The sequence below is a fragment of the Mobula birostris genome, chromosome 2 (assembly GCF_030028105.1).
Source record: "Mobula birostris isolate sMobBir1 chromosome 2, sMobBir1.hap1, whole genome shotgun sequence".
NCBI classification, from domain to species: Eukaryota; Metazoa; Chordata; class Chondrichthyes; order Myliobatiformes; family Myliobatidae; genus Mobula; species Mobula birostris.
Window position 1 is genome coordinate 105,697,407 of NC_092371.1, and position 16,216 is coordinate 105,713,622.

The following is a 16,216-nucleotide window of genomic DNA, read 5'->3' on the forward strand; positions in this document are numbered from 1 at the left end:
TCTTCCTTGTCCAGATCCCCATCATCTTCAACTCCTCCATCTTCCTGTACCAGATCCCCATCACCCTCAACTCCCCCATCTCTCTACTAGATCCCCATCGGAGCTTTCCAAGATCTCTCCAGCTGTAACTTAAACATTTCTAATAGTCTATAGCTGACCAGTGGCTGATAGACAGGGAGCAGGCAGGTCAGAGGACTAGGCTGAGATCAGCTTATGCTTCCCTTGGGATCTGAGGGAAGAAATGGGTGAATTTTGTGATAAAACCAGCAGTCAGAGACAATAGGGCACATTGTGCAATTAACTCCCTCAGCCCCGACTGTAGAAAACAAAGGCAGTTCTCGAATCCAATTTCAGAAAGACACAACAAATACAAGTTGAATGGAAAGATTTTCATGGTTTGTTACAGAAGATAAATAGTTTACATGCTAAGTTACAACCTCTCATGCAAGGAGCCCACAACAAAACAATTCCATGCCTTACAATACGAAGATGACACATTAATTTTAGGTTAGAGGAGCTAATGGAAATGGAATTTTCACTGAACCCAACTCCTCACTCCAGCATCGATCAGGAAACCAAATAACTTTTCACATCTCCAGCAACTGAAATGTGGGAATGAGTGATCAAAAGTGGTGAAACAAGATGATGCCAGCCTCTGGAAGAATAGGGGAACAGGGATGGAACAAGTTATAAATGGCTGGAGGTCTGGTGTAATCACAATCTACAACTCTTCCATAACACAAGCTGTCTCCTTGTCCAGCTGAACACCCGAGAACCTTTTCCTCACATGGCCACTGCCCAGAGCTGTGCTGGCATCATTGTTTCCGGGTGCCGAGTAGGGTTATTCCTGTGAAGAGGCTCTATGCCCCCAGCTGCCCCAGCCAGAGGATCTAGCAGTGCAGGTTTTAGATGGGATCCTGTGGTGACAGATGACACAAGGGCTGACAATGGCCACGTGGTGAGTGTGTGAGAGGCAAGGCCTTCAGTCCCTCGATACCCAGCTTGATTGATGGTGGGAGTGCCAGTCTTCCTCTGGAGGGGGCTGTACATGATGATGATCAGCAGCAACAGGGAGGAGTCAGCAAGCACTGCCGAGCTCAGCAGCTGCTGTCCTCTGGACTCTGATTGAATGCATGGTGCTCACTTGCCCGCCGATATCCTGCCTCCTGCTGAATCCTCAGTCTGCTGATGGTTCTGTGCTGGGCATTCGAAGTGTACACAGTGGAATACCTGCAACAGCAGTGCACAGTTAGTCCTGATCTCCTACACTGAGCTGGAGTATTCCTCCCACCACAGCAAGACCAGACTTCCCACCCCAGGTCAGATGAGGGTGAGGAAAGTTTTTCTCCCATCAGAGCGAGACTGGACTTCCCACCCCAGACGGTGTGAAGGTGGGAAAAGTCTCTATCCCATCACAGCAAGACTGAAAGTCCCATCCTAGTCCAGCCAAGGGTGGGGAAATTCTCCCTCCCACAACAGCGAGACCAGGCTTCCCATCCTGGACTGGCCGAAGATGGCAAAATTTTCTCTCCCACCACATTTAGTGCTGTTTTACCCCAGGACAGCCAAACGTGGGGAAAGTCTCTGTCCCACCACAGTGAGACCAGACTTCCTACCCTGGGCAATGGCTGGGAATGTCTCCCTCGCACCACTGTTTGGTCTGACATCTAGCCCAGGCAGACGGAGGGTGGAGAAAGTGTCTTTTTCACCAAAGTTCTGAACTCTTATCCATGGTGAGCTAAGTTTGGGGAAAGTCTCTGTCGAACCACAAATAGCTTTGACCTCCTACCCCAGGCCAGCCAAGGGCAGGCAAAGTATTCTACCCACCACCCAGCTGTTGGACAATGTGGGCACTGCACATAACCCACACAGACAGCACACACATATACACACAAGCTGTTTGAAGATGTTAATGCCCTCACATCAGTTTAACAGAAACGAAATTCAAGGACAAGCTGTGAGAAGCATCCCACGGACATGGAGGTCCTAACCCTGGCCAGAATCTGACCGAACCCTGCACAGCAGCCTTCCCTTCGTACCCACAGCAGTTTAGTGTTTGCACTGGCTGCACTGGTGCTGTGTGACACAAACTGCACGTACCGCTCAGGGAGGGTGAGAGGAGTAAGACCAGGGCATCAGAAAACAGACTCAGTATTACTGCCAGGAGGATGGGTGCTAACTGAACCGAGGTTGTGGGGAGTTAACATATAAACAGTTCATACTTAGTACAACCACATCCCACATTAAAGCCCGCACCTCATTGGCTGTGTTATATGTGCCCACAATCCTGATGAATACCACTGGCTGTCGCTTGATGGTAATTGTCTGCCAGGACCTGTAGAAAGACAAAGTTCATGAATTTTACAGTGATATCCACAAGGGTCTGACTGGTGACTGTGACCTTTTCAGCTATGTCAGTGGATTTCAGTGTCAGCTGGTGAATGTGATGCAGGAAAGCCCAGCAGATTCCACGTTGGGTGGGGGGGGGGGAGGGTGGAGAGACATGCTGAGTACGTGCTAAGGGCCCCTTCTGTGGCAGGAATCTATGTCCTATGTGTTGCAGCATTTGGGATTAATGTGGGGCTCCTTATGGTCTGGGTGACCACCTCTGTGAGAGGAGCCTCATCTTGCAGGTGGTCACCAACACCACGAGGAGAACACGAGGAGCTTGATTTTGTTGTTAGAGTGGTGAGTGGGCATTACAGTCTGGTCCCATATACTGTGGTGACCAGAACTGTATGTTTCAAGTGTGGCTTAATCAATGTGTTATACAGTTGCAACATGATATGACCATAAGACTAAAAGACATAGAAGCAGAACTTCACCATTTGACACATCAAGTTGGCTATGCCATGCCATCATGGTTGATTTATTATCCCTTTCAAACCCAGAATAAGAATCAGGTTTAGTATCACTAGCATACGTTGTGAAATGTGTTGCTTTGCGGCAGCAGTACATTGCAATACATACATAATAACAACAAAATCTATACACTAGAATAAGAAAATATATATAAAAAGGCCAAATTAAATAAATAGTGCAGAAAGAGAACAAAAAAGAAAAACAATACAGAGGTGTACTTGGGTTCATTGTCCGTTCTGAAATCTGATGATGGAGGGGGAAAAGCTGTTCCTAAAATGTTGAGTGTGTGCCTCCAGGCTCCTGTGCCTCCACCTTAATAGTAGCGCCAAGAAGAGGCATGCCCTGGGTAATGGGAGACCTTAATGATGGACGCTGCCTTTTTGTGGCATCACCTTTTGAAGACGTGTGTCCTCCTCGATGCTGGGGAGACTGATGCCCATGTTGGAGCTGGCTGAGTGTGCAACCTTGTTCAGCTTTTTCCAAACTTGTGCAGTGGCCCGTTCATATCAGAAGGTGAAGCAACCAGTTAGAATATTTTCCATGGTACATCTGTAGAAATTTGCTAAGTCTTTAATGACATACCATGTCCCCATTCTCCTGCCTTCTCCACGTAACCTTTGACACTCTTACTAATCAAGAACCTATCAATCAATGCTTTAATTCTATCCAATTACTTGGCCTCCACAGACCTGCCATTGTCTGGCTAAAAAAATTCCTTCTCATCTATGTTCTCAAGGGACACCTTCTATTCTGATGCCATGTTTTCTGGTCCTAGACTATTTCCCACTATAGGAAACCCTTCCACATCCACTCAATCTGAGCTGTTTAATGAGATCCTTCCCCATTCTTCTAAAATCCAGTAAGTACAGACGCAGAGCTATCAAACTCTCCTCATACGTCAACCCTTTAATTCCTGAAATCATTCTCATGAACCTCTGCTGGACTCTCACCAATTCCAGCACATCTGTTTTTGGATGAGGGACCAAAAACTGCTCACAGTACTCCAGGTATGGTCTGACAAATACTATATAAAACAACACACATCAAAGTTGCTGGTGAACGCAGCAGACCAGGCGGCATCTCTAGGAAGAGGTACAGTCGACTTTTCAGGCTGAGACCCTTCATCAGGACTAACTGAAGGAAGAGCTAGTAAGAGATTTGAAAGTGGGAGGGGGAAATCCAAAATGACAGGAGAAGACAGGAGGGGGAGGGATGGAGCCAAGAGCTGGACAGGTGATTGGCAAAAGGGATATGAGAGAATCATGGGACAGGAGGCCCAGGGAGAAGGAAAAGGGGGAGGGGGGGAAAACCCAGAGGATGGGCAAGGGGTATAGTCAGAGGGAGAAAAAGGAGAGAGAGAGGGAGAAAGAATGTGTGTATATAAATAAATAATGGATGGGGTACGAGGGGGAGGTGGGGCATTAGCGGAAGTTAGAGAAGTCAATGTTCATGCCATCAGGTTGGAGGCTACCCAGACGGAATATAAGGTGTTGTTCCTCCAACCTGAGTGTGGCTTCATCTTTACAGTACAGGAGGCCGTGGATAGACATATCAGAATGGGTACAGTAGAGGGGGCCGTGGATAGACATATCAGAATGGGGTTATACCATATAAAACAGTTTTACATCCTTAAGTCTTATATGAATGCTAACATTGCCTTTGCCTTCTTCATCACTGACTCAACCTGCATATTAACCTTTAGGGAACCCTTTGCACCTCTGATTTTTGAATTTCCTGCCTGTTTAGAAAAGTCTACGCTTTTGTTCCTTCTACCAAATTGCATGACCATACAACTTCCCAACACTGCATTCCACCTGCCACGTATTTGCCCATTTTCCTAATCTGTCTGTCCCTCTACAGACTCACTGCATCCTCAGCACTATCTGCCCCGCCAGCTATCTTCATACTATCTGCAAACTTGGCCACAAAGCCATCAATTCCATCATCCAACTCATTGATACACAATGTGAAAAGAAGCAGTCCCAAAACTGAACCCTGTGAGACACCACTATTGCCTTCTGTCAGTCAACCAATTTTCTATCCATGCTAGTATCTTTCCTGTAATACCATGGGCTCTTATCTTGCTCAGCAGCCTCACATGTGGCACTTTGTCAAAGACCTTCAGATAACATCCACTGACTCTCCTTTGTCTATCTTGCTTGTTATTTAGTCATAGAGTAAGAGAACAGTCTAGCACAGAAACAGATCCTTCAGCCCATCTAGTCTGTGCCAAACTACGAATCTGCTTAGTCCCATCCACCTACACCCAGACCATAGCCCTCCATACCTCTAACATCCATGTACCTATCGAAATTTCTCTTAAATGTCGAAATCCACCCTACATCCGCTGGAAGCTCATTCCACTTTTACCACCCTGAGTTAAGAAGTTTCTCTTCATGTTCCCGCCATACAATTCTTCTTCACTCTTAACCCATGACTTCTAGTTGCAGTCTCACCCAACCTCAGTGGAAAAAGCCTGCCTGCATTTACTCTATTTATACCCCTCATCATTTTGGGACCCTCTATCAAATTTTCTCGCAATTTTCTACATTCTAGGAAATAAAATCCTAATCTATCCAACTTTTCCTTATAACTCAGCTCTTCAAATCCCAGCAAAATCCTTATAAGTTTTCTCCACACTCTTTCAATCATATTTACATGTTTCCTGTAGGTAGGTGACCAAAACTTACATAGAAACATAGAAAATAGGTGCAGGAGTAGGCCATTCGGCCCTTCGAGCCTGCACCGCCATTCTGTACAATCATGGCTGATCATCCAACTCAGAACGCTGTACCTGCCTTCTCTCCATACCCCCGATTCCTTTAGCCACAAGGGCCATATCTAACTCCCTCTTAAATATAGCCAATGAACTGGCCTCAACTGCTTCTTGTGGCAGAGAATTCCACAGATTCACCACTCTCTGTGTGAAGAAGTTTTTCCTCATCTCGGTCCTAAAAGGCTTCCCCTTTATCCTCAAACTGTGACCCCCTCGTTCTGGACCTCCCCAACATCAGGAACAATCTTCCTGCATCTAGCCTGTCCAAACCCTTTAGAATTTTATACGTTTCAATCAGATCCCCCCTCAATCTTCTAAATTCCAGAGGGTATAAGCCTAGTCGATCCAGTCTTCCATCATATGAAAGTCCTGCCATCCCAGTAATCAATCTGGTGAACCTTCTTTGTACTCCCTCTATGGCAAGAATGTCTTTCCTCAGATGGGGGACCAAAACTGCACACAATACTCCAGGTGTGGTCTCACCAAGGCCTTGTACAACTGCAGTAGTACCTCCCTGCTCCTGTACTCGAATCTTCTCGCTATGAATGCCAGCATACCATTCGCCTTTTTGACCGTCTGCTGTACCTGCATGCCCACTTTCAATGACTGGTGTATAATGACACCCAGGTCTCGTTGCACCTCCCCTTTTCCTAATTGGCCACCATTCAGATAATAATCTGTTTTCCTGTTCTTGCCACCAAAGTGGATAACCTCACATTTATCCACATTAAATTGCATCTGCCATGAATTTGCCCACTCACCTAACCTATCCAAGTCACCCTGCATCCTCTTAGCATCCTCCTCACAGCTAACACTGCCGCCCAGCTTCGTGTCATCCACAAACTTGGAGATGCTGCATTTAATTCCCTCGTCTAAGTCATTAATATATATTGTAAACAACTGGGGTACCAGCACTGAGCCTTGCGGTACCTCACTAGTCACTGCCTGCCATTCTGAAAATGTCCCGTTTATTCCCACTCTTTGCTTCCTGTCTGCCAACCAATTCTCTATCCACATCAATACCATACCCCCAATACCGTGTGCTTTAAGTTTGCACACTAATCTCCTGTGTGGGACCTTGTCAAAAGCCTTTTGAAAATCCAAATATACCACATCCACTGGTTCTCCCTTATCCACTCTACTAGTTACGTCCTCAAAAAATTCTATGGGATTCCATAAGACCATAAGACAAAGGAGCAGAAGTAGGCCATTCGGCTCATCGAGTCTGCTCCGCCATTTTATCATGAGCTGATCCATTTTCTCCTATTTAGTCCCACTCTCCTGCTTTCTCACCATAACCTTTGATGCCCTGGCTACTCAGATACCTATCATCTCTGCCTTCAATACATCCAATGACTTGGCCTCCACTGCTGCCCGTGGCAACAAATTCCATAGATTCACCACCCTCTGACTAAAAAAATTTCTTCGCATTTCTGTTCTGAAAGGGCGCCCTTCAATCCTTAAGTCATGCCCTCTCGTACTAGACTCCCCAATCATGGGAAACAACTTTGCCACATCCATTCTGTCCGTGCCTTTTAACATTCGAAATGTTTCTATGAGGTCTCCCCTCATTCTTCTAAACTCCAAGGAATACAGTCCAAGAGCAGACAAACATTCCTCATATGTTAACCTTCTCATTCCCGGAATCATTTTAGTGAATCTTCTCTGTACCCTCTCCAACGTCAGCACATCCTTTCTTAAATAAGGAGACCAAAACTGCCCACAGTACTCCAAGTGATCAGCGCCTTATAGAGCCTCAACATCACATCCCTGCTCCTATACTCTATTCCTCCAGAAATGAATGCCAACATTGCATTCGCCTTCTTCACTACTGACTCAACCTGGAGGTTAACTTTAAGGGTATCCTGTACGAGGACTCCCAAGTCTCGTTGCATCTCAGAACTTTGAATTCCTTCCCTATTTAAATAATAGTCTGCCCATTTATTTTTTCTGCCAAAGTGCATAACCATACACTTTCCAACATTGTACTTCATTTGCCACTTCTCTGCCCATTCTTCCAATCTATCCAAGTCTCTCTGCAGACTCTCCATTTCCTCAGCACTACCGGCCCCTCCACCTATCTTCATATCACAGTTTGAGGATAAAGGGGAAGCCTTTTAGGACTGAGATTAGGAAAAACTTCTTCACACAGAGAGTGGTGAATCTGTGGAATTCTCTGCCACAGGAAACAGTTGAGGCCAGTTCATTGGCTATATTTAAGAGGGAGTTAGATATGGCCCTTGTGGCTACGGGGATCAGGGGGTATGGAGGGAAGGCTGGTGCAGGGTTCTGAGTTGGATGATCAGCCATGATCATAATAAATGGCGGTGCAGGCTCGAAGGGCCGAATGGCCTACTCCTGCACCTATTTTCTATGTTTCTATGTATCGTCAGCAAACTTAGCCACAAAGCCATCTATTCCATAATCTAAATCGTTGATGTACAATGTGAAAAGAAGTGGCCCCAACACTGATCCCTGCCGAACACCACTGGTAACCGGCAGCCAACCAGAATAGGATCCCTTTATTCCCACTCTCTGCTTCCTGCCAATCAGCCAACACTCTATCCACGTATGTAACTTTCCTGTAATTCCATGGGCTCTTATCTAGTTAAGTAGCCTCATGTGTGGCACCTTGTCAAAGGCCTTCTGAAAATCCAAATATACAACATCCACTGCATCTCCCTTGTCTAGCCTACTGGTAATTTCCTCAAAAAATTGTAATAGGTTTGTCAGGCAGGATTTTCCTTTAAGGAATCCATGCTGAGTTCTGCCTATCTTGTCATATGCCTCCAGGTACTCTGTAACCTCATCCTTGACAATCGACTCCAACAACTTCCCAACCATGGATGTCAAGCTAACAGGTCTATAATTTCCTTTTTGCTTCCTTGCCCCCTTCTTAAATAGCGGAGTGACATTTGCAATCTTCCATTCCTCCGGAACCATGCCAGAATCTATCGACTTTTGAAAGATCATCACTAATGCCTCCGCAATCTCCACAGCTACTTCCTTCAGAACACGAGGATGCATTCCATCTGGTCCAGGAGATTTATCTACCTTTAGCTTATTCAGCTTCCTGAGTACTTTCTCTGTCGTAATTGTGACTGCGCACACTTCTATTCCCTGTCACCCTTGAGTGTCCGGTATACTGTTGTCTTCCTCAGTGAAGACTGATGTAAAATACTTGTTCAGTTCCTCTGCCATCTCCTCATCTCCCATTACAATTTCTCCAGCATCATTTTCTATCGGTCCTATATCTACTCTCACCTGTCTTTTACTCTTTATATACTTGAAAAAGCTTTTTTAGTATCCTCTTTGATATTATTTGCTAGCTTCCTTTCATAGTTAATCTTTTCTCTCTTAATGACCTTCTTGGTTTCCTTTTGTAAGGTTTTAAAAACTTCCCAATCCTCTCTCTTCCCACTAATTTTTGCTTCCTTGTATGCCCTCTCCTTTGCTTTAACCTTGGATTTGACTTCTCTTGTCAACCACCGTTGCATCCATTCGTCAGACATGATTTTCCTTTCACAAATCCATGCTGACTTTGTCCGATGATTTCACCGCTTTCCAAATGTGCTGTTATCACATAGAAACATAGAAAATAGGTGCAGGAGTAGGCCATCCGGCCCTTCAAGCCGGCACCGCCATTTATTATGATCATGGTTGATCATCCAACTCAGAACCCCGCCCCAGCCTTCCCTCCATACCCCCTGACCCCCGTAGGCACAAGGGCCATATCTAACTCCCTCTTAAATATAGCCAATGAACTGGCCTCAACTGTTTCCTGTGGCAGAGAATTCCACAGATTCACCACTCTGCGTGAAAAAGTTTTTCCTAATCTCGGTCCTAAAAGGCTTCCCCTTTATCCTCAAACTGTGACCCCTTGTTCTGTTTTCCTATTTTTGCCACCAAAGTGGATAATTTCACATTTATCCACATTAAATTGCATCTGCCATGAATTTGCCCACTCACCCAACCTATCGAAGTCACCCTGCATCCTCTTAGCATCCTCCTCACAGATAACACTGCCGCCCAGCTTCGTGTCATCCGCAAACTTGGAGATGCTGCATTTAATTCCCTCATCCAAGTCATTAATATATATTGTAAACAACTGGGGTCCCAGCACTGAGCCTTGCGGTACCCCACTAGTCACTGCCTGCCATTCTGAAAAGGTCCCGTTTATTCCCACTCTTTGCTTCCTGTCTGCTAACCAATTCTCTATCCACATCAATACCTTACCCCCAATACCGTGTGCTTTAAGTTTGCACACTAATCTCCTGTGTGGGACCTTGTCAAAAGCCTTTTGAAAATCCAAATATACCACATCCACTGGTTCTCCCCCATCCACTCTACTAGTTACATCCTCAAAAAATTCTATGAGATTCGTCAGACATGATTTTCCTTTCACAAATCCATGCTGACTTTGTCCGATGATTTCACCGCTTTCCAAATGTGCTGTTATCACATCTTTGATAACTGACTCCAGCAGTTTTCCCACCACCGACGTTAGGCTAACCGGTCTATAATTCCCCGGTTTCTCTCTCCCTCCTTTTTTAAAAAGTGGGGTTACATTAGCCACCCTCCAATCCTCAGGAACTAGTCCAGAATCTAACGAGTTTTGAAAAATTATCACTAATGCATCCACTATTTCTTGGGCTACTTCCTTAAGCACTCTGGGATGCAGACCATCTGGCCCTGGGGATTTATCTGCCTTTAATCCTTTCAATTTACCTAACACCACTTCCCTACTAACATGTATTTCGCTCAGTTCCTCCATCTCACTGGACCCTCTGTCCCCTACTATTTCTGGAAGATTATTTATGTCCTCCTTAGTGAAGACAGAACCAAAGTAATTATTCAATTGGTCTGCCATGTCCTTGCTCCCCATAATCAATTCACCTGTTTCTGTCTGTAGGGGACCTACATTTGTCTTTACCAGTCTTTTCCTTTTTACATATCTATAAAAGCTTTTACAGTCAGATTTTATGTTCCCTGCCAGTTTTCTCTCATAATCTTTTTTTCCCCTTCCTAATTAAGCCCTTTGTCCTCCTCTGCTGAACTCTGAATTTCTCCCAGTCCTCAGGTGAGCCACTTTCTCTGGCTAATTTGTATGCTTCTTCTTTGGAATTGATACTATCCCTAATTTCTCTTGTCAGCCACGGGTGCACTACCTTCCTTGATTTATTCTTTTGCCAAACTGGGATGAGTAATTGTTGTAGTTCATCCATGCAATCTTTAAATGCTTGCCATTGCATATCCACCGTCAATCCTTTAAGTGTTATTTGCCAGTCTATCTTAGCTAATTCACGTCTCATACCTTCAAAGTTACCCCTCTTTAAGTTCAGAACCTTTGTTTCTGAATTAACTATGTCACTCTCCATCTTAATGAAGAATTCCACCATATTATGGTCACTCTTACCCAAGGGGCCTCTCATGACAAGATTGCTAATTAACCCTTCCTCATTGCTCCAAATCCAGTCCAGAATAGCCTGCTCTCTAGTTGGTTCCTCGACATGTTGGTTCAAAAAACCATCCCGCATACATTCCAAGAAATCCTCTTCCTCAGCACCTTTACCAATTTGGTTCACCCAATCTACATGTAGATTGAAGTCACCCATTATAACTGCTGTTCCTTTATTGCACACATTTCTAATTTCCTGTTTAATACCATCTCCGATCTCACTACTACTGTTAGGTGGCCTGTACACAACTCCCACCAGCGTTTTCTGCCCCTTAGTGTTACGCAGCTCTACCCATATCGATTCCACATCTTCCCGGCTTATGTCCTTCCTTTCCATTGCGTTAATCTCATCTTTAACCAGCAACGCCACCCCACCTCCTTTTCTTTCATGTCTATCCCTCCTGAATATTGAATATCCCTGAACGTTGAGCTCCCATCCTTGGTCACCCTGGAGCCATGTCTCTGTGATCCCAACTATATCATAATCATTAATAACAATCTGCACTTTCAATTCATCCACCTTGTTACGAATGCTCCTTGCATTGACACACAAAGCCTTCAGGCGCTCTTTTACAACTCTCTTAGCCCTTATACAATTATGTTGAAAAGTGGCCCTTTTTAATGCTTGCCCTGGATTTGTCGGCCTGCCACTTTTACTTTTCTCCTTACTACTTTTTGCTTCTACCCTCACTTTACACCCCTCTGTCTCTCTGCACTTGTTCCCATCCCCCTGTTGTGAACTAACCTCCTCTCGCCTAGCCTCTTTAATTTGATTCCCACCCCCCAATCATTCTAGTTTAACGTCACCTCAGTAGCCCTCGCTAATCTCCCTGCCAGGATATTGGTCCCCCTAGGATTCAAGTGTAACTGACTCTAGCATTTTCCCCACCACCGATGTCAGGCTTACTGGTCTATAATTCCCCGGTTTCTTTCTCCTTCCTTTTTTAAAAACTTCACATAATACTCCATATTAGGCCTCACCAACATCTTATATCATTTCAACATAACATCCCAACTCCTGTACTCAATACATTGATTTATGAAGCCAATGGTGCAAAAATTTTCTCTCTGCCCCTATGTATCCGTGACATGACTTGCAAGGAATTAGGGATCTGTATTTCCAGATTCCTCTGTTCTACCACACTTATCAGTGTCCTACCACTCATGGTGTAAGATCTATCTTTTGGTCCTACTGAAATTCAACAACTCACACTTGTCTGCATTAAATTCCATCTTCCATTTTTCAGCCCATTTTTCCAGCTTTGATAATCTTCCTCGCTGTCCACAAACCCCCAATCTTGGTGTCATCTGCAGATTTGCTGATCCTGTTAACGACACTATCATCCAGATCATTGATATAGATGACAAAGAACAATGGACACAGCACCGATCCCTGTGGCTTTCCACTAGTCACAGGTCTCTGGTCAGAGGCAACCATCTACTACCACTCTCTGGTTTCTCCAATTGTCTAATCCAATTTAGTACCTCATCTTGAATGCCAAGCAACTGAACATTCTTGACCAATTTCCCATGTGGGACCTTGTCAACTGCCTTGCTGAAGTCCATGTAGACAACATCCACTGCTTTGCCTTCATAAACTTCCTGGTTAACTACCTCACAAAATTCTACAAGATTGGTTAGACACAACTTACCATGCACAAAGCCAATATGACTAATCAGTCCCTGTCTGTCTAAATACTTACATATCCAGTCTCTTACTCCCAGTAACTTTCCCACCACTGATGTCAGGTTCACTGGCCTGTAATTTCCTGCCTTATTCTTGGAGCCGTTCTTAAACAGCAGAACCGCATTAGTTACTCTCCAATCCTCCAGCACCTCATCCATGGCTACAGATATTTTAAATATGTCTGCTAGGGCTCCTGCAATTTCTGTACTAGCCTCCTACAAGGTCTGAGGGAATACCTTGTCAGGCTCTGGATATTTATCCATCCTAATTTGCCTCAAGACAGCAAACACCTCCTCTTCTGTAACCTGTATAGGGTCCATGACCTCACTGCTGCATTGCCTCACATCGATAGCCTGTGTGTCTGTCTCCCGAGTAAATATGCGTGCAGTAACTCCATTTAGGAACTTCCCCAGCTCTTTTAGCACCATGCATAGATTACCAGACTGATCCTCCAGAGGATCTTTTACTTTTAATATATCTGTAGAAGCCTTTAAGATTCTCCTTCACCTTGTCTGCTAGAACAACTTCATGCCTTCGTTTAGCCCTCTTGATTTCCTTCTTAAGTGTCCTTTTGCATTTTTTATACTCAAGTACCTCATTTGTTCCTGTCTGCCTATTTCCTCAAATAATTTCAACAGATTTGTCAGGCAAGATTTTCCCTTGAAGAAACCACATCCTTAATAATGGACTACAATGTTTTCCCAACCACTGAAGTCAAGCTACCTAGCCCATAATTTCCTTTCATTTGCCTCCCCCATTTCTTAGAGTGGAGTGACATTTGCAATTTTCCATCCTTCAGAATCATTCCAGAATCTAGTGATTCTTGACAAGATCATGACTAATGCATCCAGAATCTCTTAAGCTAGCTTTCATAACACCGGGGCGTAGTCCATCTGGCCCGGGTGACTTACCCATCTCCAGACCTTTCAGCTTTTCAAGCATCTTCTCTTTATTAATAGCAAATACACTCACTTCTGTCCCTTGACACTCTCAAATTTCTGCTATAGTGCTTGTGTCTTTCACAGTGAAGACTGATACAAAATACTTGTTAAGTTTATCTGCTATTTACCTTTGCAGTATCATTTTCCAGTAGACCTATATTCACTCACACCTCTCCTTTATTCTTTATATACAGTACCTGAGAAAACATTTGGTATCCTCTTTTATATCACTGGCTTCTTAGTTGCCTTCTGTTGGTTTTTAAAAGCTGCCCAATCCCCTAACTTTGCACTAATTTTAGCTATATTATACACCCTCTCTTTTGCTTTGACTTTTTTTTGTTATTGACATCCCTAGTAAGCCATGACTGCCTCATCCTCCCTTTAGAATACTACTTCTTCTCTGGGATGGATCCATCCTATGCCTTCCGAATTTCTCCCAGAAATTCCCATTACTGTTCTGCCATTGTCCTTGCTCATGTCCTCTTCCAATCAACTTTACCCAGCTCCTCTCTCCTGCCTCTGTAATTCCCTTTACTCCACTGTAATACTGATACATCTGACTGTATCTTCTCCCTCTCAAATTGCAAGGTAAATTCTATCATATTATGTTCACTGACTCTTTCCTTTTCCTTGAGCTCCCAAATCAAATCTGGTTCATAACACAACACCTGATCCAGAATTGCCTTTCCCCTATTGTACTCAACCAAAAGCTGCTCTAAACAGCCATCTTATAGGCATTCTACAAGCTTTATTTCTTGAGATCCATCATCAACCTGATTTTACCAATCTACCTGTATATTGAAATTCCCCAAGAATATCACAATATTGCTCCTTTTACATACGTTTTCTATCTCCTAATAGCACCTGCCCCCTTTGAAGGTGAGTGAGTTGAACGTCTTGTTCACCACCTAGCAGGGGAACTTCAGACTAAGCCTTTCCAGTGAAGTAGTGATGCACAGGACATTTGCCCACTATCTCCCTACCTATCACAAACACCCACATTCTTACAGTAAGCTTTCTAACCCTTGCACTTCACGCTTCGCACACTCTCATCCGCTCATCCCAGATTCCAGTATCATCTACATTGTGACATGTACAGCAGCTAAGTAAACTTCCAACCCACAAGTGTTTCAGATGTGGGAGGAATCTGGAGCTCCTGAAGGAAACCCACGCGGTCACAGGGAGAACATGCAAACTCCACACACAGTTGAGACTGGGATTGAACTCAGGCCACAGGGACCGTCAGGGTGTGTCTCTACAAACTGTGCCAGTGAGCTCCTGCATTGGATGTTCACAGCACAGGCTGCTCTCTGTTGCTGAAATGGAAAGCAGACTGGGTGTGTGCTGGAGTACAGCACTGGCACTCAATCCACAGGGGTGGAGCATCGGCATTCAATCCACAGAGTTGGCTTTGAGATTCTTGCTCCTTCGATCCTTTATTCATCACCTCAGTCCCACACTGTCAGTCTGAGACCTTACATAGTGTGGCGCAGCAAACAGAATTCCACAGAGCCTGCAAACCGGAAATTGAACATCTAGAAATATGCTTCGAGTTAGATAGCATCTGAGAATAACAATGATGGGAGTTAATCCAAACACATCTGAGGTAATGCAGACACAAGAGAATTGGAGCAACAAAGAGTCTGCTAAGGAACACAGCAGGTCGAGCAGCATCTGTGGTGGTGGTGGGGGTGGGGAAAGAATCATTGATGTTTCCAGCTAAATTGCAACCCAAATCAGGTCCTGAAGCACTGACAAATCCTGCCAGTCCCACTGCACAGATGCTGCATGATACACTGAGGTACAGCAGATGGGCTGGCAGTGTAGTTTGGGCTTTCTAATACTGGCATATGTATACAGTAAACAGCAGGGAGAATATCAATCTGAAATGTTATAGTCATTCGGCCCAACTCATCCATGTATACTGGCAGTATGTATACAGTAAACAGCACAGAGGATATCATTCTGAAATCTTATAGTGTATGGAAACAAGTTCTTCAGCCCAACACATCCACGTATACTGGCAAGATGCATACAGTAAACAGCAGGGAGGTTATCATTCAGAAATGTCATAGTCATTTGGTCCAAGTTGTCCATGCCAACTGAGAGCCCAATCTTGCTAATCACATTTTCCTGCATTTGCCTAATATCCCCCTGATCCACATAACTGTCCAAATGTTTTTTAAACACCATGATTGTACCTGTATTTACCACTCTCCTGGCAAGCTTGTTCCACATACCCACGACTCTCTGTATGAAAAACTCAGATCCCCGTTAAATCTTTCCCATCTCACTGTAAATCTATGATCCATGGGTTTAGCCTCCTCTAACTTAGGAAAAAGACTACGACTACCTATGTGTCGAAGCCTCTCATACTTTTATAAATCTCTGCAGGGCCGCCCTTAGCCTCCTACATTCCAGTGAGAATAAAGCCAGCCTATCCAATCTCTCCTTATAACTACAGACCTCCATTCAAGACAACACCCTGGTGA

General features: G+C 44.4%; 1 protein-coding gene across 1 annotated transcript in view; it reads right to left on the minus strand.

Annotated features, from left to right (window-relative positions):
- Positions 1-531: 531 nt before the first annotated feature.
- LOC140210782 (BTB/POZ domain-containing protein 9-like) overlaps positions 532-16,216 on the minus strand; it is a 37,961-nt gene continuing 22,276 nt past the window's right edge. The window contains exons 5-6 of the mRNA XM_072280065.1: positions 2,257-2,335; positions 532-1,230 (exon numbers count right to left, since the gene is read on the minus strand). Coding sequence (XP_072136166.1) covers positions 1,141-1,230; positions 2,257-2,335 — 169 coding nt within the window. The 3' untranslated portion in view covers positions 532-1,140. The remainder of the gene's footprint in view (positions 1,231-2,256; positions 2,336-16,216) is intronic.